General features: G+C 43.2%; 1 protein-coding gene across 3 annotated transcripts in view; it reads right to left on the reverse strand.

Moving 5' to 3' along the window:
- Window positions 1–17,693, reverse strand: part of nAChRalpha6 (nicotinic acetylcholine receptor alpha6) — a 190,862-nt gene that overhangs the window by 91,398 nt on the left and 81,771 nt on the right. For all 3 annotated transcript variants that reach the window (XM_043427002.1, XM_043427003.1, XM_043427001.1), the window contains exon 5: window positions 2,998–3,107. In XM_043427002.1, the coding sequence (XP_043282937.1) occupies window positions 2,998–3,107 (110 nt within the window). The remainder of the gene's footprint in view (window positions 1–2,997; window positions 3,108–17,693) is intronic.

A 17,693-nucleotide genomic window follows, 5' to 3' on the forward strand; every position in this document is an offset into this window, starting at 1 on the left:
ACAACCTCGCACTCCGGACCTCGTCGAATAATTAGAGAACGGCTCTAAATTAGCCCACCGTTAATTACTAATTAGCCCTTCGTTAACTCTCCAACGTAATCCCCCACTACGAGACCCATCGCGCCGTTACTTTATACAGAGTGCGTCGATGTTCTAGATTCAAGTGACGAGGAGATGTAGTGAGGAAGCTGCAACCATGAGTCCAGTTTACAATCATCCCTCATCTGCGTTTCTTGAGCAGACGACGATTTTTATCAATTACCATAACTACTCGCTGAGCCGAATCTTCAACTCGAAATTCCGGATAGAAAAATTTGGATTTTCCAATATCATTTTCCCCTCGCAATATCTCCTTTCGCAGATATTTAATATCCCAGGAATTCTGGACTCTTGGTTACACTTTTTTATATTCTCATTTATTCGACACCTTCTATGTTTCATTTCAATTGCAAATCTTATCCCTCTATAATACTATGGACTCTCTATAATATCTACAAATCAATGATAGATACAGCAAAATAATAACGAAATTTAATATTTTTCATGAAAATCATATGCGACTATGATACGTATCGTTGAAACAAAAAATTCACAGATATATGTTTATGATAAAATAATGAAATAAATTATGATTATAATAATAATAATAATAATAATTAATAATCATAATTCTAATGATACTTTTCACTTTGCTTTAAAAATGTACTAGCTCAAAATATAGTTTTTAATAAAGAAATATACATATGTGCATGCGCATCTCGGGTCACTTGATTAATCAATGTATACATATATAATAAGAGTGATTTCGTATTTATATTTATGGTAACAAATACTTTTATAGTAGGATGCGAAGCAACATTGGAAAATGGTTTACGTACCCTCTGGTTTTATGTTTCGTTTGTTTGTTTGTCTTTTTTTGTTTTTTTTTTTCTTTTTTTCTTTTCTTTTTAAGAACGACTATCGTATTTGATTTTTTGTTTGTTTGTTTTGTGAGTAAACGGCGCTTTAGTTGTTTTTCTAGTGTTGAAAACGCGTGGCTAAACAGTGGGTTTTATATCGGTCGGAGTTTTTGTTCGCTCGTTTCATATTTATAAGGCGGACGTTCTCACTTTCGTGCGACAGTCACGAAAAAGGAGTTGCGTTCGGAGGTAATTGGCGTGTGTAATTACGCTGCTGATTGTAATATATTCTGAAACAATCTAAATTCCATGACAAATACGAGAAAGCTTTGGGTAAGTGGTTGAGAAAAAATTTCGAAGGGAATAATAAAAAAAAGCACTCGTAAGCATCGTTCCACGCAGTTCGGTTTAATGCGATGATCCACAAAGGAAAAAAGCTCACGATTTATTCAGGCATTTCGATCTTTAGAGAATCTTCGATTATCTCATTTTTGTATTTTAAGGACCCGATAAATGTTTTATTTTTCTCATTCGGAGTATTTGGCCCCGTAACCTAAACTCCTTCGCGATGTTCCAGCTCAGCGGATTCAACCGTGCCCGAGTCGTTTCGTCGTTCGCCGCTCGTCGCGTTGTTTCTTTTTTCTTTATTTTAAATTCGTTTTTAAAATTCGTAAAAACGGGGATTCCGAGTACAGGCTCTCACGTTTCATATAATCTTTAATCCTTCTAGCGGGTCTAGGACTCGTCGCGAGCTCAGTCGAGAGCGCAGAATCCCTCGCGCAAATATTATACCCGAAAGGCAATGCCGCGTATATACACGACGATTTTTCATGTATCGAAAGTCGGGATGGATTATACGAACGGAGTTGTACCTGCTCCATTTCACGGAGGATCAAATTCGTCACCGTTTCGCTCGAGCGTTTCCACCTTTCCCCGTTTTATCAGCGAGCTGAAATGGACCGGGCGGCTGCGGAGGATCGGAACTCCGGGGGCGCTGCAATCCCGGAGGGGCTCACACCCCTCGGTACTCGGACGGGTGTGTATACGTGATCCAGATACGTGTTCGACTATATCAACGATGAAATATTCCCGATGAGAAAAAAAGAAGCTGCAGCTCCGATAGCTCGCGGAAATGGCTACTAACCAATCAGACTTTTCGTTATTCGAACGTACGGATAATGAACGTCGACTTACAAGCAAGAAAAATCCTGGAGAAAGGAAGATTATCAAAGTGAATTGATTGAAGCCTGTTTATTTATAATTCTTCGATCGTCATTGGTAAATCGATAATATTGAAGCATCCGGAAATACTGTTACGTCAAAAGCATTACAATTGAAATCATTTCCGTAAAAACAATGCGGCAGCGACGTTGAAAAGCTGCAAATAAAAATGATTTATTCTCAAAAAGAACGACGGCAATTCAGTGGATTCGCGTGGAAAAGTGTTGTCGACCATGAAATAATTTTTGTCTAGGAACAATGATAAATATAAACTCGAGGGGGAAAACGAATAAAAATGGTTTCAAAGGGTCCTTCAAAAGCCACGCGTTCGCGGAGTCCTCTCATTCCAGCACGCGTCGCGGTTGTTTTATTTGGAGATTTATCGAAAAATAGAATTTTTGATGCAGAGAGGTTTATTGGGGGTGCAAATTTTGATGAATTTTACCCGAGCGGATGATTGTTCGTTTTTTATTAATAAATATTTTGTTGGTGGGGTTTAATGTTTTACGCGGAAGCGAGTTGAGCATATTTGTTTTTCAATTAGACCAACGATCGAGCTGCTATTACGTTTATGGATTTATACCGACCGATCACCAACCGCGATTGATATTTTTTTGCGCTGATACGATTCTCCGATGAGCCGTTTATATTTCATACGTTTTTAAATGTTATGCGTTGAAAAAAAGTTTGTCGGAGACTGGGCAATGGTTGATAACGAACCGTTAACTTTTCATTACTGTTGCTAACAACTTTTGTTAAAAGATTACAAGTGCATGGTGTATCCTGTTATTAATTGTTAAACTTAATAATAGACTCGAAATGATCTATGGATTCTACAATTCAATCGATTACCGTACCCGAGTAGGAACAAAGTTACCTGTTATACATGAGAACGTCCGGTTTCCAAAGCCTGTTTGGAGTTATTCGGAGACCTTTTATTCCACCGTATTCGGTCTCGTTCCATTGGAGATTGTAGTCGTTCCATTCCTGTTAAACAAATCAATAGGTAACGATGATATATTTCGAAGCGAATTGGGGCTTGGGTAGAAAGCTAGGTTTTAGGAATTTCGAAAGTTATTTTTCATCAATTTTCCCTGTTATTCGTAATAATTTTTCTATTTTCGCAAAGAATATTTACAATTCAATAAAAAAATATAATGATTTGGGCCACGAAAATTTTCTCAACAGGAGCTGCGCGCATGAAAATGAAAAATTCAATGATTTGTCAACGCAATACGTTCGATCAGCATCTATAAACTTCGAGGAATGGCTCGTTAGCGAGATAACGCGAGAAAAGTAGGGAAAAAGGAAATGTGCGGTTACTTCGGGCCGCATCACAGGTCCATAAATATCTCGATTTCAATTTATAATTAAAGCCGACGAGGTGGTTTAACTCTGTGTCCGTAAGCGATCTCGTCAAAGTAGTTTGAGCGCGCGATTGCTGAATAGGGAAAAGTGCGGGCGCGACACTCAATATACTGAGACGACGAGGACGACACAGAGAGAATAAATTCGCATTCTCTGGAGAGTGAAATTTCATTGTCCGAGATACGTATGCAAATTCAGTCAAATAGAATATGATTAATTAGAGTTATATCAAAACGTGGCGTTCCGAAGCAAACTCGTTATTACTTTGGCTCCGTGAGTTATTCTTTGGTTGAACGTGAAAAATGAAATTCTCCAATGAAATTCAATACGAAGTATAAATGAAACATGCGAAGGTAACGAGAGAGAAAAGTGGGAGAAACCAGGCTACGGAGGCAGCAAGATAAAAAACTTATTCGTTTTTCTCGCTTGAACAAGAGTGGCAAACTTTTATGCCATAAACTAGACGCTTCAACTATTAGTTTTAACAGTCCTTAAAACTATGCTCCTTGATTAAAGGGCTATACTCGCAGCGGGGCAACCCTGTATTTTTCAAGAGTGATGACTAATTTGAGAGTTTGCAAGTTCCAAAAATAGTGGCGAACTTTTAATTTCAACATTTTAAAACTGCTTCCTCAAAATAGTTGCATCACCTCGTTTCATGGAGTTGAAATTATTTAAAAAGTGGGCTCTTGAGGGAGACGAAAGCGATGTCCTCGCACTCGTTGGTGCTACGCTTTTCGAAAAGTGGTTAGAACAATGTTGGATAAAACTTGGCAAATGTTGTTCCGACTCTCTCGCGTTTCCTGCGTCTCGAGTTATTCTCGCTGCTGTGGAAATTAAGGTCACATCCGGATTCCATTCTCCAAATGAACGAGCGCGACGTAATCATTCTCGAACCTTCGCAATCTTCTGTCTCTTAGATAACGAGGTCATTTCTTTTCTCTTTCATTATTCAGCAATTTAGCAAGCTAGCAATGCGTTTCCACTACCGCGGTGATCTGTTATTCAACGGAATTATATTTAAAAAATTACGTAAATTCAACGTCGCAATGTCTCTTTATTGAAGTCCGTGATTCCGGTTGGAAAGCTTTCAGATCATTTGTGTTTGCTTTTATCTCTCATTATTCTTGCGGTTATTTTTTCCGGGTTTTCCGAGCACTTCTCGCGTAACGTTGATCTCACTTTTCTCCCCGCCCCCCCCCCCCCCCCCCTTAGTGTTTTTTAACATTTTCTTTCTCAAAGTTTCAGTCCACGCGGAGCGTCATTTCCAAAGGTGCTCATCACCGAAGCCACAGACCGACCGCACACTCACCGGTGATAAATTTTGTTAATTCATTGCGACATGCTTTTTCGAGTTTCCACGCTATTCCCAATTAGCGAAAAATCCTGTGAAAATGTTGCCTGCGGAGCGCGCATCATTTGAACGAAAACTGCTGCGCACGTAGCTTATTGGCCAAGGTCGTGAAATAACTGTGGCAAACTTGTACGCCAAGACGGGCGGGGAGACCGCTTTATGTGCGCGTTCAATCGGCTCAGCAGCCTCCGTAATTGAGAAAAACGGTCGCCCCCACTCAGCGATTGATGCTTGAGCCGGCGTCAGCTTAAGCGATCGCCGATCAAAGGCGATGAGACTCGCCGTAGTTGGCTCGGCACTTGGACGACCGCCAGAGCCCCTCACGAGCGCGGGGTCATCGCCGACCTTCGTATGCTTTCTACTTGCACGAGTCGTTTCTCCCCGATATGATTTCCCATCGAACCTGTTGTCACGAAATTCCGTAGTTTTGTCCGGTGATGCCGTTCATTGCAATGCTGCAGATGAAAATATCACTCGAATCCCACAATCGGTAAAACCGAGTGTTCAACTCGCATTTTAACTGGCTCAAGCAGAACGTCGAGAAAGCTCAAATGAATTATTTGCGCCGAGGGTTTGTGACCGATAATCCACGGATGTAGACAGATAAAGCGCGGGAGTAATTAGGCGCAGCGAGCTGCTCGACGGGGTGAACTAGCTCGCTTGTGTGAATCGTGTGCAAAACTCCACGAGTTAAATGTACTCGGAGAAACTTCATTAATGAAAATAGAGACAACGGTTTAAAGTAGATGAGAAAGCATCGTCGAACGGTACGCACTCGCTTTCGATCGATACTGAAACAAGCAGCAGCAGCAGCAGCAGCAGCAGCGGCGAAGAGAAGGCAAATGTACCGCAGGACCGCACGTCACATCATCGCGGCGATTTAGGTCCTCGCGATAACTTCGTTCGAGCGCACCATTAAGGTACTCGCATCGAGCTCGTAGAAGAGCGATAAACTTGAATAATCTCGTGAATAGAGAAAAAAGGGCCGATCTCAACAGCTCTGTACTTTTAGCCTCGTTGAAATTCAACGTTGTTCACTTTTCACGGGAATTGTTTTTACCATGTAACAGTATTCTTAGAAATGAATTGTATTATCCAAGTCGAGGGGGACGGGGACCAGCAAATGAGCAGCCCGAAGATAAAAATATGGAGAATAATCGAAAGCTTCCTCTATATCGACACTCGGTAATACGAGAACAAATTGGATCGGGTTTGAATAAACAGTAACTCGCGAGACGAGAATACACGACGGAATACTGTTCCCGGGTAGAAGTGGCCTTGACAATTGTCAAGTGACAATGGATTTTTCCTCGGTCTGCTTCCTCCTAAATCGGTTGAAAACCATCAATTAGCATGGAAGTTATGATCGAGAAGGAGCGATAACTTTTCGAGAAGATCGTGAACCAATGGGAACAAAACTTGGTTGAACAAACACTTGTGTAACTTTATGGATCTGGGCTGGGCCGGGGGAGAAGTCCGCGCCTCGGTACACAAGACGCATGAAAGTTTGCTCATTGTTAGTAAAGTTGAGTAATGACAAGGTGCGGATAAGCTGTATCCACAATGGGGCGTCACGCAAGAGGTTACTTAAACTTTAGTTTTCCGTCTTTCCAAACTTGGCAGTATGCTGTGCGAATGTTTGTATAAATATACGTGTAAATCCATCACGAAATGTGCGGCTTCGGATCATCTTATAACGAAGGTCTGCGCGCTCGGGAGCGTGAGAATAATATATGGCAGGAGGGACAATAAATCCTTGTAGATTGTCATGATTTCCGAGCTAAATCACCGCTGCCGCATGCAAGTCAAGAAGGTGCACTCAACACCGAAGCGAAAACGTATTACGGGCGAGAATAGATTGTCTATATGGAAACATCAATTACCATTTGCAAGCTGACGAAAAGCTAGCACAGCATCGAGAGAGGTGGATACGATAAGAGCCTGCGTGAAGATGGAGCCTGAGAGCCAGAACGTAAACGACCATAATTCGACTATTATGTCACTTTAATGTCCCATCATACGGCGAGGGATGCCCTTTTATTACAGCGACGCCAGACAGACAAGGCGAATCATACACCAGCTTGCTTCTCGTCGAGCACAGAGTCCAACCGCCGCGCACCCACATAGCCATTAAGAGTTGTGGTAATCCACGCGTGGTTCAAGCTTATCGGCACGTGATATTGCGCTCGTGAAAGTCCCAATGCAGAGTCGGGCATCCTCGATTATTTCATTAGTACGTCGTTTGAGTACGAGGCATTCACGCACCCGGGCCCCCTCACGATTCACCTGATAAAGCAGATCTTGGATAAAGCCGCAAATTGATTATTCAACCAAGATGCTGTAACGCACATATTTCGACTCATCGTTATGCTTGGAATCAACAATTTAATGCTCCTTAACGCAGGAATAACCAAAGTGATCCAATCCGCGGAGTCCCATTTGGTCCCGAAGGAACCAAACGACGTAATGAAACCCCTTAAAGAGGTTCGCTCGCAAAGCAATTTTCTCGAAATTCTCAGTTTTCCCGTTGCTGCAGATTTCTTGAGTGATTCATGAAATGAAAAACATGAGAATCAAATGCATTATCTTCAGTCCATTCCGTTGGAGTGCAACGTCGCAGGTTGCAACCTTCCGCGAAGCTTGCGTGACCATGGATGATGAAATGCTGAAAAAAAATACTTTTTTCACCCCCAAAAAGGATTCGCAGTAACAAGAAGCCCCAGCAGCGAATTCAAGCTGTTTGTTGGCGTGCGAAGAGCAAAAATGATTTTTACCGAGGGGTGTCGTCGACTCTTGAAAATAACTCAGGGTCACATAAAGTGGCTAAATAAGGGTTAACTGCGACCTCGTAATAACAGAGGAAAAGATGTATTCCGGTGGGGCTTCCAGGATCCCAGTTTTCTCACACATAAAACAAGCCACAGAGCTTTCGCAACCCGTTTTCCGGAGCTAAAAGCACAAGCGCAGCCGACAAACGTGAGGGTGTTTAACCAGGAGTATCTCGCACGTCCGGCAGCATTAATTCCCGGTCGTCGGGGTGTTGGGCAACGCGTGCCTTGAGGTTACAAAGTCCTCGGTGGGCCAAAAGCCGTTTATGACGAAGACGTTTCGTGAAGGTATGCGTGACGTTAGAGCCCTGTAGGCAAACGGTACCAGCCGGGCCAGGGAAGTTCGAGCCTCAGTATTTCAACGGCGAGTTTGGTGCGGAGCTCATCATAACCACGAGGATCCCCGACCAGAGGGCTCCCCCGTAATTGCTTCCTTGATAAGGTGATACGTGATCTTCGGTGGAGTTTCGCACAGTCTTCCGTTCCAGGCATTCCGATTGTTTATGTAGAGGGTGTTCCAGGAGCACCGGGGAAGCCGCTTGCTCACACGATCTTTCAATCCGAAACTTATCTTCCCTCCTGGCTCGTAGCTCCAACAGTGTGTTTCATCTTCTCAGAAACGTATTCGTTGAGTTTTCCCTGTTATGCTGCCACCGATCCGCGTTCCTGGGATGATCCGGCCCGACGAAGGTCAGCTAAGCGGATCGTTGGAGAGCGAAGATGGCATATAGATTATCCAAGATGGAATGAGACTGCTGATGTGTCGCGGTTTCGTACAGGATTTCCAGTAATGTGCCTATATCCTGCTCGCATTCCCTCAATCGGGCTGCGAGATAGGAGTTTGTGGTTCGAGAGGTCGCGCACAAGCTACGCACATGCATATGCGGCGTCAGAAGTTATTGGCAGGCCTGCCGAGGCGATAATTAAATTTGCCGAGGGTTGCGTGGTGCGTGGCACCGATCCTCGGGACTGGGGATTCGACGTTATTGAACGCTGCGAGAGCGAGACCAGCGAGAACACACGAGCATCCGTTTGAACGAAAATTAAGCAAATCTGAGTTGCGAACGGGGAATGAGGAGCGCCAGGAAGTCATTATATGCTGAATCTCCGAAGCTTCGTCTCGTTTGTATAGCATTAGAAATATTCTCCGGAGACGTACAAACAGAGTTGCCGCCCACTTGTACGCGTCCGTTCCGTAGGAGGTTTGCGCTAATGATGCGTCTTCGAAAGGAACGGAGAACAATGTGCTTGGGCATACAATCGCGGCGGTTAGAGCCTCGTCTCTGTCCGCCTTGATGGCAGGCCAGATTAACAGCCGAGGAAGGGAGGAAGCGTAGATAGATCGAAGGCGAAAATGTTGAGGCGAATATCCGCTGGAGATATACGAGGGTGGGCACTTTCCCCGGCGCCTTCCGCCCCCCCCGCCGCCCCCTCGCAGGGAAACAATCGAGTACTCGATCTCCCTTTCGAGCTTGTCGAGGCTAGAGACCTAATTAATTAGTAAATCGGCTGCGATCGGGCATGTTGTTTTGGTGGCTTCTACGAATATTCACAGCTCACCCGGCGCGCGCGCGCGCGCGCGCACGTATACTTGGAATACAAGCCTATTTGTTATGCGTAAATGGCAGGGGGGAGGACATTTTCGCAATGATTTGCGGTGTAACGTTGATCCAATCAAGCCCCAACTATTATTCCTGCAACGCTTCGGTAAATAGTGTCATTGTCGGTGAGCGCGCTTGCGAGCGAGCATACAATTGACATTGTAACGGATAGTTCCGGGCTCCGGGAGTTTCCCCACGGAACAATCAAAGCATTCGATTACCTTGTAAGAAATTCCGTCACAATTGAGATTGCGGAATGGATATTTTCGAGCGACGGCGAAACACGTTCGCGGTATGGCAAGTGGACAAAGAGGCCGAGTCAGACCGTGTTGACGGACGGGCTCGGCAAGACTGAACCACTTTCGTCTCATGCTGCGATTCGTTGGCTCGGCACATGCCGAGGTGGAAGATGCGAACGTCAAAGATGCCGCGGGATGAAAAAATCGAGACATTGCATTCGGATTTTAGCCACACTAGTAGTCCACCAGTTATGCCAACCTATGAAATACACAACTAGAGAGCTTCGCGAATCCTCATTCTTGCATATATACATAAGATCACATGCACAGGGAAACCAGGGCACAGAATGGAGGTCGTGGAGCAGTCTATTGGGAATTCCGCAAAGGGATCTCGGTCGAGTCCTTGCTTCGAGTACGAAATCATTGGTATTTGCGAATATAGCAATCCGGTATTCAACCGTTGAATCGATGTCGACGTATATAGATATAAATATCATCTTATGTGTTTGTAACCCCGTGCATGCATCCGAGGCCTGGGGAATCGGACGCGCTACGATCATGTAATTGCAATAACCAATGACGCTCGAAGCACACTGCTTACATACGAGCAGCTCAGGAATTCCCGAAATCGAATGCTTCTCTCTACCCCAACCCCCTGCCCGGCTCACTATAACGGGATTCAACTTTGATGTTACCTCCGACTGTCGCAGCTTCTGCAAAGCCGATCGACGGCGATGTGCATTCATAAGAAATAAGCCACAAGCCCCGACTCTGCATTGCGAACCGAGAGAGTTTCATTATTTCATCGAAATCGTAACGTGATCAAGACGCATATCGATGAGCTCGATGAGCTTTCCAAACAGTGCCAAGCATCGTTGGGAAATTATTCAACGTCAAGTATATTTGTGGTTTTTTATGTTGGTCGATATTTGTTTGCTTTTCGTTCAACGTAGATTGGCCCGTGACATATGTGCGCCAGTGGAATATCAGTCATCTTCGGAGCTTCTGGACGGTACAACAAATTTTCAATCTAGATCAACAGCACAGTCAACGTCGACACCACTTTCGTATGGTCAAACGTTGGTCGACCCCCCTTGTGTCAAGAACGAATATTGTATGGATCTTTGTTGCAGGAGCCAAGCCAGCATGTGTGGGATTCTAATAACTTATGTGGCAAACTATAATACTGGATGGAGTTACAGAGTATTCATGTTTAAAGTAGCTGGTGCGCTGGTTCGTTAGAACTTCTCGAACAGTGTCTGCTGGTCACTCTGCTAATATTGAAGTTGAGCTATAGAGTTACGAAAGCAGGCTATGGGGTAAGAGCTCGTATAGACGAGGAAGGACATTCGTCTGCAGGCTAATAGACCGAAGCCACGTTTCATAACAAGCCTTGCCAACGTAACTGGGTGACTTTGAATGAGGTTGCTTCGAGTCGTTTTTATCAGTTGGGGTGAGGATAAAATGTTAGAATGACTAAAACTTCGAACAGCTGAAATCTCGAGTTTATAAACTTGGAATGGTAATATGGAGACGGATCAATTCGACTAGAGGTTTGAATGTCGATAATAAATAAAGTAGATACTTCAAGGTTCGAAGCACGCTTACATCGAAAATAGAATGCAACAATTGCCCATTGAACGACGACTGAAATATCGTTTTTTCGAAAATTCGACTATCACTCTTTCGATTCATAAATTACTAGGATCAGCAATACTGCGAATATATTCACAATTACGAAATATAATAAGTAAAGACTAATGTTAGTGAGGTTGAAATACTGAAAGGCCAAAAAGTCGATCGATTATAACAAAGAAACGCAGCAGAGCTCAAAATACACGCTTCTCACTCACTCATTCACTCAGACCGGTGATCTCCAACTTGAAACATCGCCATTTTGACTTTCGCCCTTTCGAGCCATCGCTATTCTGCATATCTGAGTTTTATAGGCTCGAAAAATTCACTTTCGATTTTTTGCTATTCTATATTCTGGTCCGTCTATAAAACAACTACTTTCCATTCCGAATTCGAAAATGTGAATTTTCGACATTCGCATGGTCTGTTAAAATTGTATTAGAAATGAAAACTATCGAAATACATGATTTCGAGTAAATACGAATTCAAAAAAGGAATGTTCGGTTAAACACGTAATCTGCTAAATAGCCGATAGGAAACAAGAATTTCGAATCGTATTTTTCTTGCGACCCATCAGTGGGAAGTCATTCAGGGTAATTTATTGCAACGTGATTCAGTAGCCTGGCAATACAAAGACAGATTTCTCTAGCAAATCGCGATAAAACTTTTCGTAAACAACGTTCCTTCGAGTGGGTTTCAATCACTTCAAGATATAAACATAAAATGGCCCCGAAATGGGCTCGCGTCTCGTAACACATTTCAATAGGAAGATAAAATTTAGCCAGAAGTTCGCAACGTCCCCATAGTCGATATCACGTCCACACCAGAAGCATTCAACATGATTTTCGGATCGTTTAGGATTCAACATGGTTTTCGGATCGGTGGAGGTTGAGCTCATGCCAGGTTGAGAGATGCGAGGAACGAGGAGACGCTGAAAGTATCGAAATAGCTTGACTATTCGAGGACAGGTGTGCGACAGGTTAACGGATGGTGCATGCGCTCGAATAAATGCGCGCACTCGCTCGAGATTAGATACGCGTATCAGGACAGCGGACATTGCCAATGTCCTTTACTATCTTCCCGATCATTCGCTCCTGGCTTCCTCCGTTTTCACCATAGTTTCGCCTCTATATTTAACCAAAGTCCCCAACGACATTAACGTGTCCGAATTGGAAAGAGAGGCTAGGAAAATTGATGGTACGGAGGGATCCGCGAAGACAGTCGATGTGTTTCGTGCATGTGTAGAGCTTCGGGGAACTCGATTTTCCAACATATTTCAACTGAACCCGTATCCTCGTTCTTCGATCAACTGAAGCGAGGATATTTTGGCTGTGTGTTGTGTGTGTGTGCGTTGAACTGCTAGAGCTCACGGATGTGAGAATGGGGCGTTGCTTCACGAAGGTGGTTGCGAACTAGCATCCGAACAAGGTAAATCACGGTCTTATCCGCGTGCAGTCTTTCGTGTTCTTTCCGTTTTTCATTTGTGTGTTTCTGTATCTTTTCACCCTACATTGTTCCGCGCTCCATTAAAACACACAGGAAGAAATAGATTGTTAAGCTCCTTCACTTATTTCATTTCCAAACGTACACGCGGTCGCATCTGAAGTCTACTTTTTTATTGGGGTCGCTCGGCTGGGAAAAAAGTAGTGAAAAAAGGTCTGTCCAGTTATAGTGCATGTGATGCTGTTCCCATTTTGGTTTCTGTGGGTTGTAGTAGAGGGCGAAATTCGAAGAGTACGAAGGAAAGAAATTCTTGAGAGTTTTTAGTTCTTTAAATTAGCAAATATGTTTCCGATTCATTTACTTTCTGCTGGGTGAAGGTCTCCCATTATTAGTGCCAAGCAGGACGCCGCGCTGATGATCAGCTCCGAGTTCTGAACTATGCGAAGATGGCGCAATGGCATTGGACGTGAATGAAAAAAATAGTAATCGCCTCCGGTAGGAAACGGTTCTCCGCGTACACTTCGTCTTCTGTCGTTCGTGTTAACCAGAAACAGGGAGGCAAGATGGAGGCGCATCGATCGAGTGCACGATTGAGGATGCATTTACTAACGGAGGCTCGTGTCCTAATTAAACGTCAACGGAGTGAAGTTCCGAAGTAATATTGCGGCACTGGGCAAGTCAAGTTAAGTCATCAATGGAACGACGCGAGCGAGGCCGATGGTTCTCAACGGGTCTGCGTGCGTGAATTAAAGAGAATCGGGGAACGCGCGCGGAAGCCCAAATGGAGTGAAGACATTTCAGTTTGATTACACTCAATTGCCAAAGCCCACGCACAGACACAGCCACACACGGAGTCTTTGAACCGCGTATAACTCAAACCAGATGAGAATGGCCGACATAAAGTGCGCGTCGTTTTCTCGTGCTCAGGTGACTACCCGCCACCTTTCGTTGACGACAATTTCATTCGTTACGCTCGAGAAATCGAGGCGGGCATGGATTTGCCCGCCTCGCATCCAGCGATTCCTGCAGCTGAGCCAAACCACTCTCTGGCTTTATCGTTCCGGTAACCTGTTGCTGTTGTTAAACGTGCGTTGTGTGTACAAGCACGATTCGCGGCTATTCCACAATCTCCAATTGTCCCGAATACAGGCTCTTTGGAAACGATTTTTCGTTGATTTTCATCGCTGCATGCTGCATCATCGTAAGCATATAGGACCCAACGAATTCGCCTGCGACACTTTTCTCGTTGACAATAGAATGCGCCCTGCCGAGCTAGCAAATACACACTTTCGAGTTGATTACGCAAATGTTATTTCGCTCACGGTTACGTAACCTTTTCACAACGAACATCGAATCAACACGTGCTCGGCCCAGGCTGCTCGTATCGCAGCTTTCGCAAATGATCGGAATTCCCCTTCGAACCTGGCACTATTATCGTTCACGAAACTTTCGAGTAAGATGCAAGCTCGCACACAAATCCCAAGTTCAAAGAGCTTTTTTCATTGCGAAAAACCGAGCGTTACGCCATTTCACCTTAATACGTAATTCGCCGATTTCGTAGTTTTCAAGTCAACTTTTCAGTATCAAGAATTTCCTATCAAGGTTCTCGCCAGTCTCTGAATCGTCGATGTTCGAAACTTCCTTATCGATTGTCGATTTACCACGATTTTGTCAATATTCTATAGCCAAAATAAATGAGTTGTTGATCCGCTAGTCAATTCGTGTTTTTTTATTCAATACAGAAAAATAGTATTGATTTTTCCCCTTGACGACAGTTTAGTTTACGTTTGAGAATCGATAAGTACGATAAAAATTGAAAATAAAAGTTATAACTTATTAAGTGCTCTAATTGAATATAAAACCGACTAAGGAAAATGCTGGTTAACAACAACATTCTCGACTAGATTAAAATGGACAATAAATGAAGAACGATTTTTTATTTGTATTATTTTGATTCAATTAAATAAGTAATTTTGTTAATTTCATCAACACTCAAACTTATTTGAGTTTAACCTAATAATATTATTGCTAAAATGAATTATTCGATTTATTTAAGCAGAAATCGATTTATCTCGAACTTCTGTAAATTAATCACTATGTTTCATTCAATTTATTACATGGATCGAATACGTGTATTCGTAAATAACACAGCATCTCGATACTTCGTATAAAATGAACCGCTCTCCGTTTTTTTTTCATTTTCCGTTAACTGATGATCTCAACGATTAAATGTGACCTCCAACATTCTTAACCTCGACAACCGAAATTAAGGTTTCGGCTATTTATGAAGTTTTCGTAACGAAAGAAAAAACCTTTTTTTCTTTTAATCGATCTTAATCAATTCAGTATTCCTTTGGTTTGATATTTTACTAAAATATATATTTTTTGACAAGATGAAAATAAATAAAGAAAATCATTAACACTTGATTCGACCAAAAGATAGAAAAGTGGAATATTTCTAAAACTTGAACAAAAAAATGGTAATCTTTTGAATTCACTGAACAGCCGAGGATCAGTTTCAAGTTTCATGACGCATTAGTATGTGTCCTCAGTCAGCACTATTATTAGGAAGGTGCGAATTATGTTGAATTTTCATATGCAAGAAGCGATCTCTCTTCTCGTTGGGATTGATAGGGTGAGTTAAGGGTAGCTGACAGAGAATATAAAACGAAATTACTCGAAAATTCGCGCTCTCTACACGGGGACGACGCGCGCTGGCGTTGATGTACAAACGTGGAATAAAAATTTCCGTTCAATTTCCCCGTGGCATTGGAGATCCTGAAACTCGTGCAGAGGGTGTGCGCCTTGTACGTACCGAAAATGGAATTTACTACCCTCGAAAGACTCGGTTTGAACGAGGTTTTCGCGTGCGTACGAGTCTAGAATTTATAAGCACAGAGAGCTCGTGATACTGTCAGTAGCAAGCTTTATGCACTACAAGTTCGAGTGAAAAATAGTGAAAAATGGTGTAAAAAGTGTTCAGCTCTTTGGAATAGCTGACACAGACCCCGAAATCAGTCAAATCAAATTCACACCCGACGCCGCTGATATTATTTGATGTTGAAAAATTCGCTGTAACGAAAAAAGATTCCAATTTATAATTTCGTGGCAATATTTTTTTTAACGATGGCGCTCCAAAAATCTTCACTTTCCACCCAAAAATGAAACTGTGCAAAATGGAGGACGTGTCCAAAAATATTTAGAGGTCGCCCTCTGCTACTGAAGTTTTTCATTTAAATGACATGGAAATTTTTTTTTTTCATTATTTCTATTACCCTATTGCGATTTTCCATGCTGCAATAATTTCCAAGCGGCTTTTCATAGTCAGTAGATGCTCTACAAAAAAAAGTCTATTGTACCAACTCCGTAAATTGAATAATTTTTTAGGCTCCATCGGTTAAAGTCAATTTTACATGAAAATTTGTATTCGATTGGCTCTACCACGTGGACTACTGATTATACAGGAAACATTCAATGCCAACTTTATAGAAAAATAGGTATTCTAAAAAACGAGTTCTGTGAAAGAAACTCGTAGAGTCACTCCTTTCGAAAAAATATTGCCACGAAATGATACACTCTAATATCCATATACAGTCGAATCCCCTTATAAGCCTCCTTAAGGGCTGCACCAGGGGAAATTTAACGGCCCTCCTACTATAGCGCGCCATCAAATTTGCGTTGCGAGTAGCTATCCGCTATAAGGGCGAGGCAACGTGTTAAGCGCCCTCCACTATAGTCCGCCAATGAATTTTTAACCGCAGTTTTCCTGTTTTATTTCCTGGGTTATTATTTATCCATATATAATACAGCAGAATTTCAAGCTATAAATTTGCTTCGAGCTTATAAGAGATGGCGTAAACCTCGAAAATGTTTCAAAGTGGGGGAAGCTCTCGACGTCGAAAGCGGGGAAGAGGCTCATAGCGGACAGGCTTATAAGGGGGTTCGACTGTATAGTAAATGTCAGATGGCTCGAGTTTTTATTGAAATCGCGACAAATGCGAATTTCATAATGAGAAAAGTCGGTCGGTGTGAACCCGTCTCGGGTCTCTTCGCGGTTGTGACGAATGCGTGTAGAATTTGTGATAAAATAATCTTTGTAGCCGGCGCAAAAGGTGTCATGGAGTACGCAAATTGCTTCGTATTTTCATTTATTCATTGCGTCGATGAGAAAAATCTGGTGGCCGATCACGGGCCACGCAGCCGGGATCAGCTAATTGAATAAAATTTTTTGATTTTTTAAAAATATTCGCATAATCGTTACATTCGCGACGAAATCCGGTAGAAACGAGTTCTAGTTTGATTTCTGGATATTTGCTCGTCGACTCATAAATGTTCATGATCTGTGCGATTACATCGAGAGTTCAGACCCACTGCCAGGAAGTTTATACGACAGCTCGCGAGATTACTTTCGCGAGATTACAAGCGTCGTTTTGAAAATCGATTAGATCCTTGCTGGGATATGCGTTGGAATGTGATGAGTATTCAGGGCGGATTACAGGCAATTTGTGGAGAGTCGCGATCAAAGCTTTCGCTCGACCTTTCACCCGAGCCGACACTCCGGCTAAAGCTCACGTACGTGTCCGTCATTCACATTGAAGCTCGAGCTCATCTGCGCGTCTCAATACGTAGTGGTAAGGCTACTGAATCGTTCACAGACCGCTTCTGGAGCCAAATGTGCTAGTGTCATGCTGCGAGTTTCTCTTTGGTGGCTCCGGAGAGCACGGATAACTTGGGAGCTGAGTATGTCAGTCAAGGGAAATGGCTTCCATCTCGCATCTGCTGTTTGTAACGCGGTAGCGCCGCGGGGTTTGAGCTCACAGCCCCGGATAATTTCGACGCTCTGCCATGAAATTACTTTCTGTGAGTGGGAGTGCGACGAGTAACGACGGTCCTTCTGGACCGGCCGGATAATGCGCGCGATCTCGCCGTTAAGGACGAGATCCAGGCAACGTTATCACCTGCGCCACGAGTGTCCGATAATTTTTTTATCACTGCACACCTGCATGCCAATATTGTTGCTGGAGGTTGACGAGCGTCTGCAGGATTCCATTGTACAAACGGATCGACGAGCTTTATTTTTCACTTGGTTGACTCGACGAAACGTA

The sequence above is a fragment of the Venturia canescens genome, chromosome 8, assembly GCF_019457755.1.
Source record: "Venturia canescens isolate UGA chromosome 8, ASM1945775v1, whole genome shotgun sequence".
NCBI lineage: Eukaryota > Metazoa > Arthropoda > Insecta > Hymenoptera > Ichneumonidae > Venturia > Venturia canescens.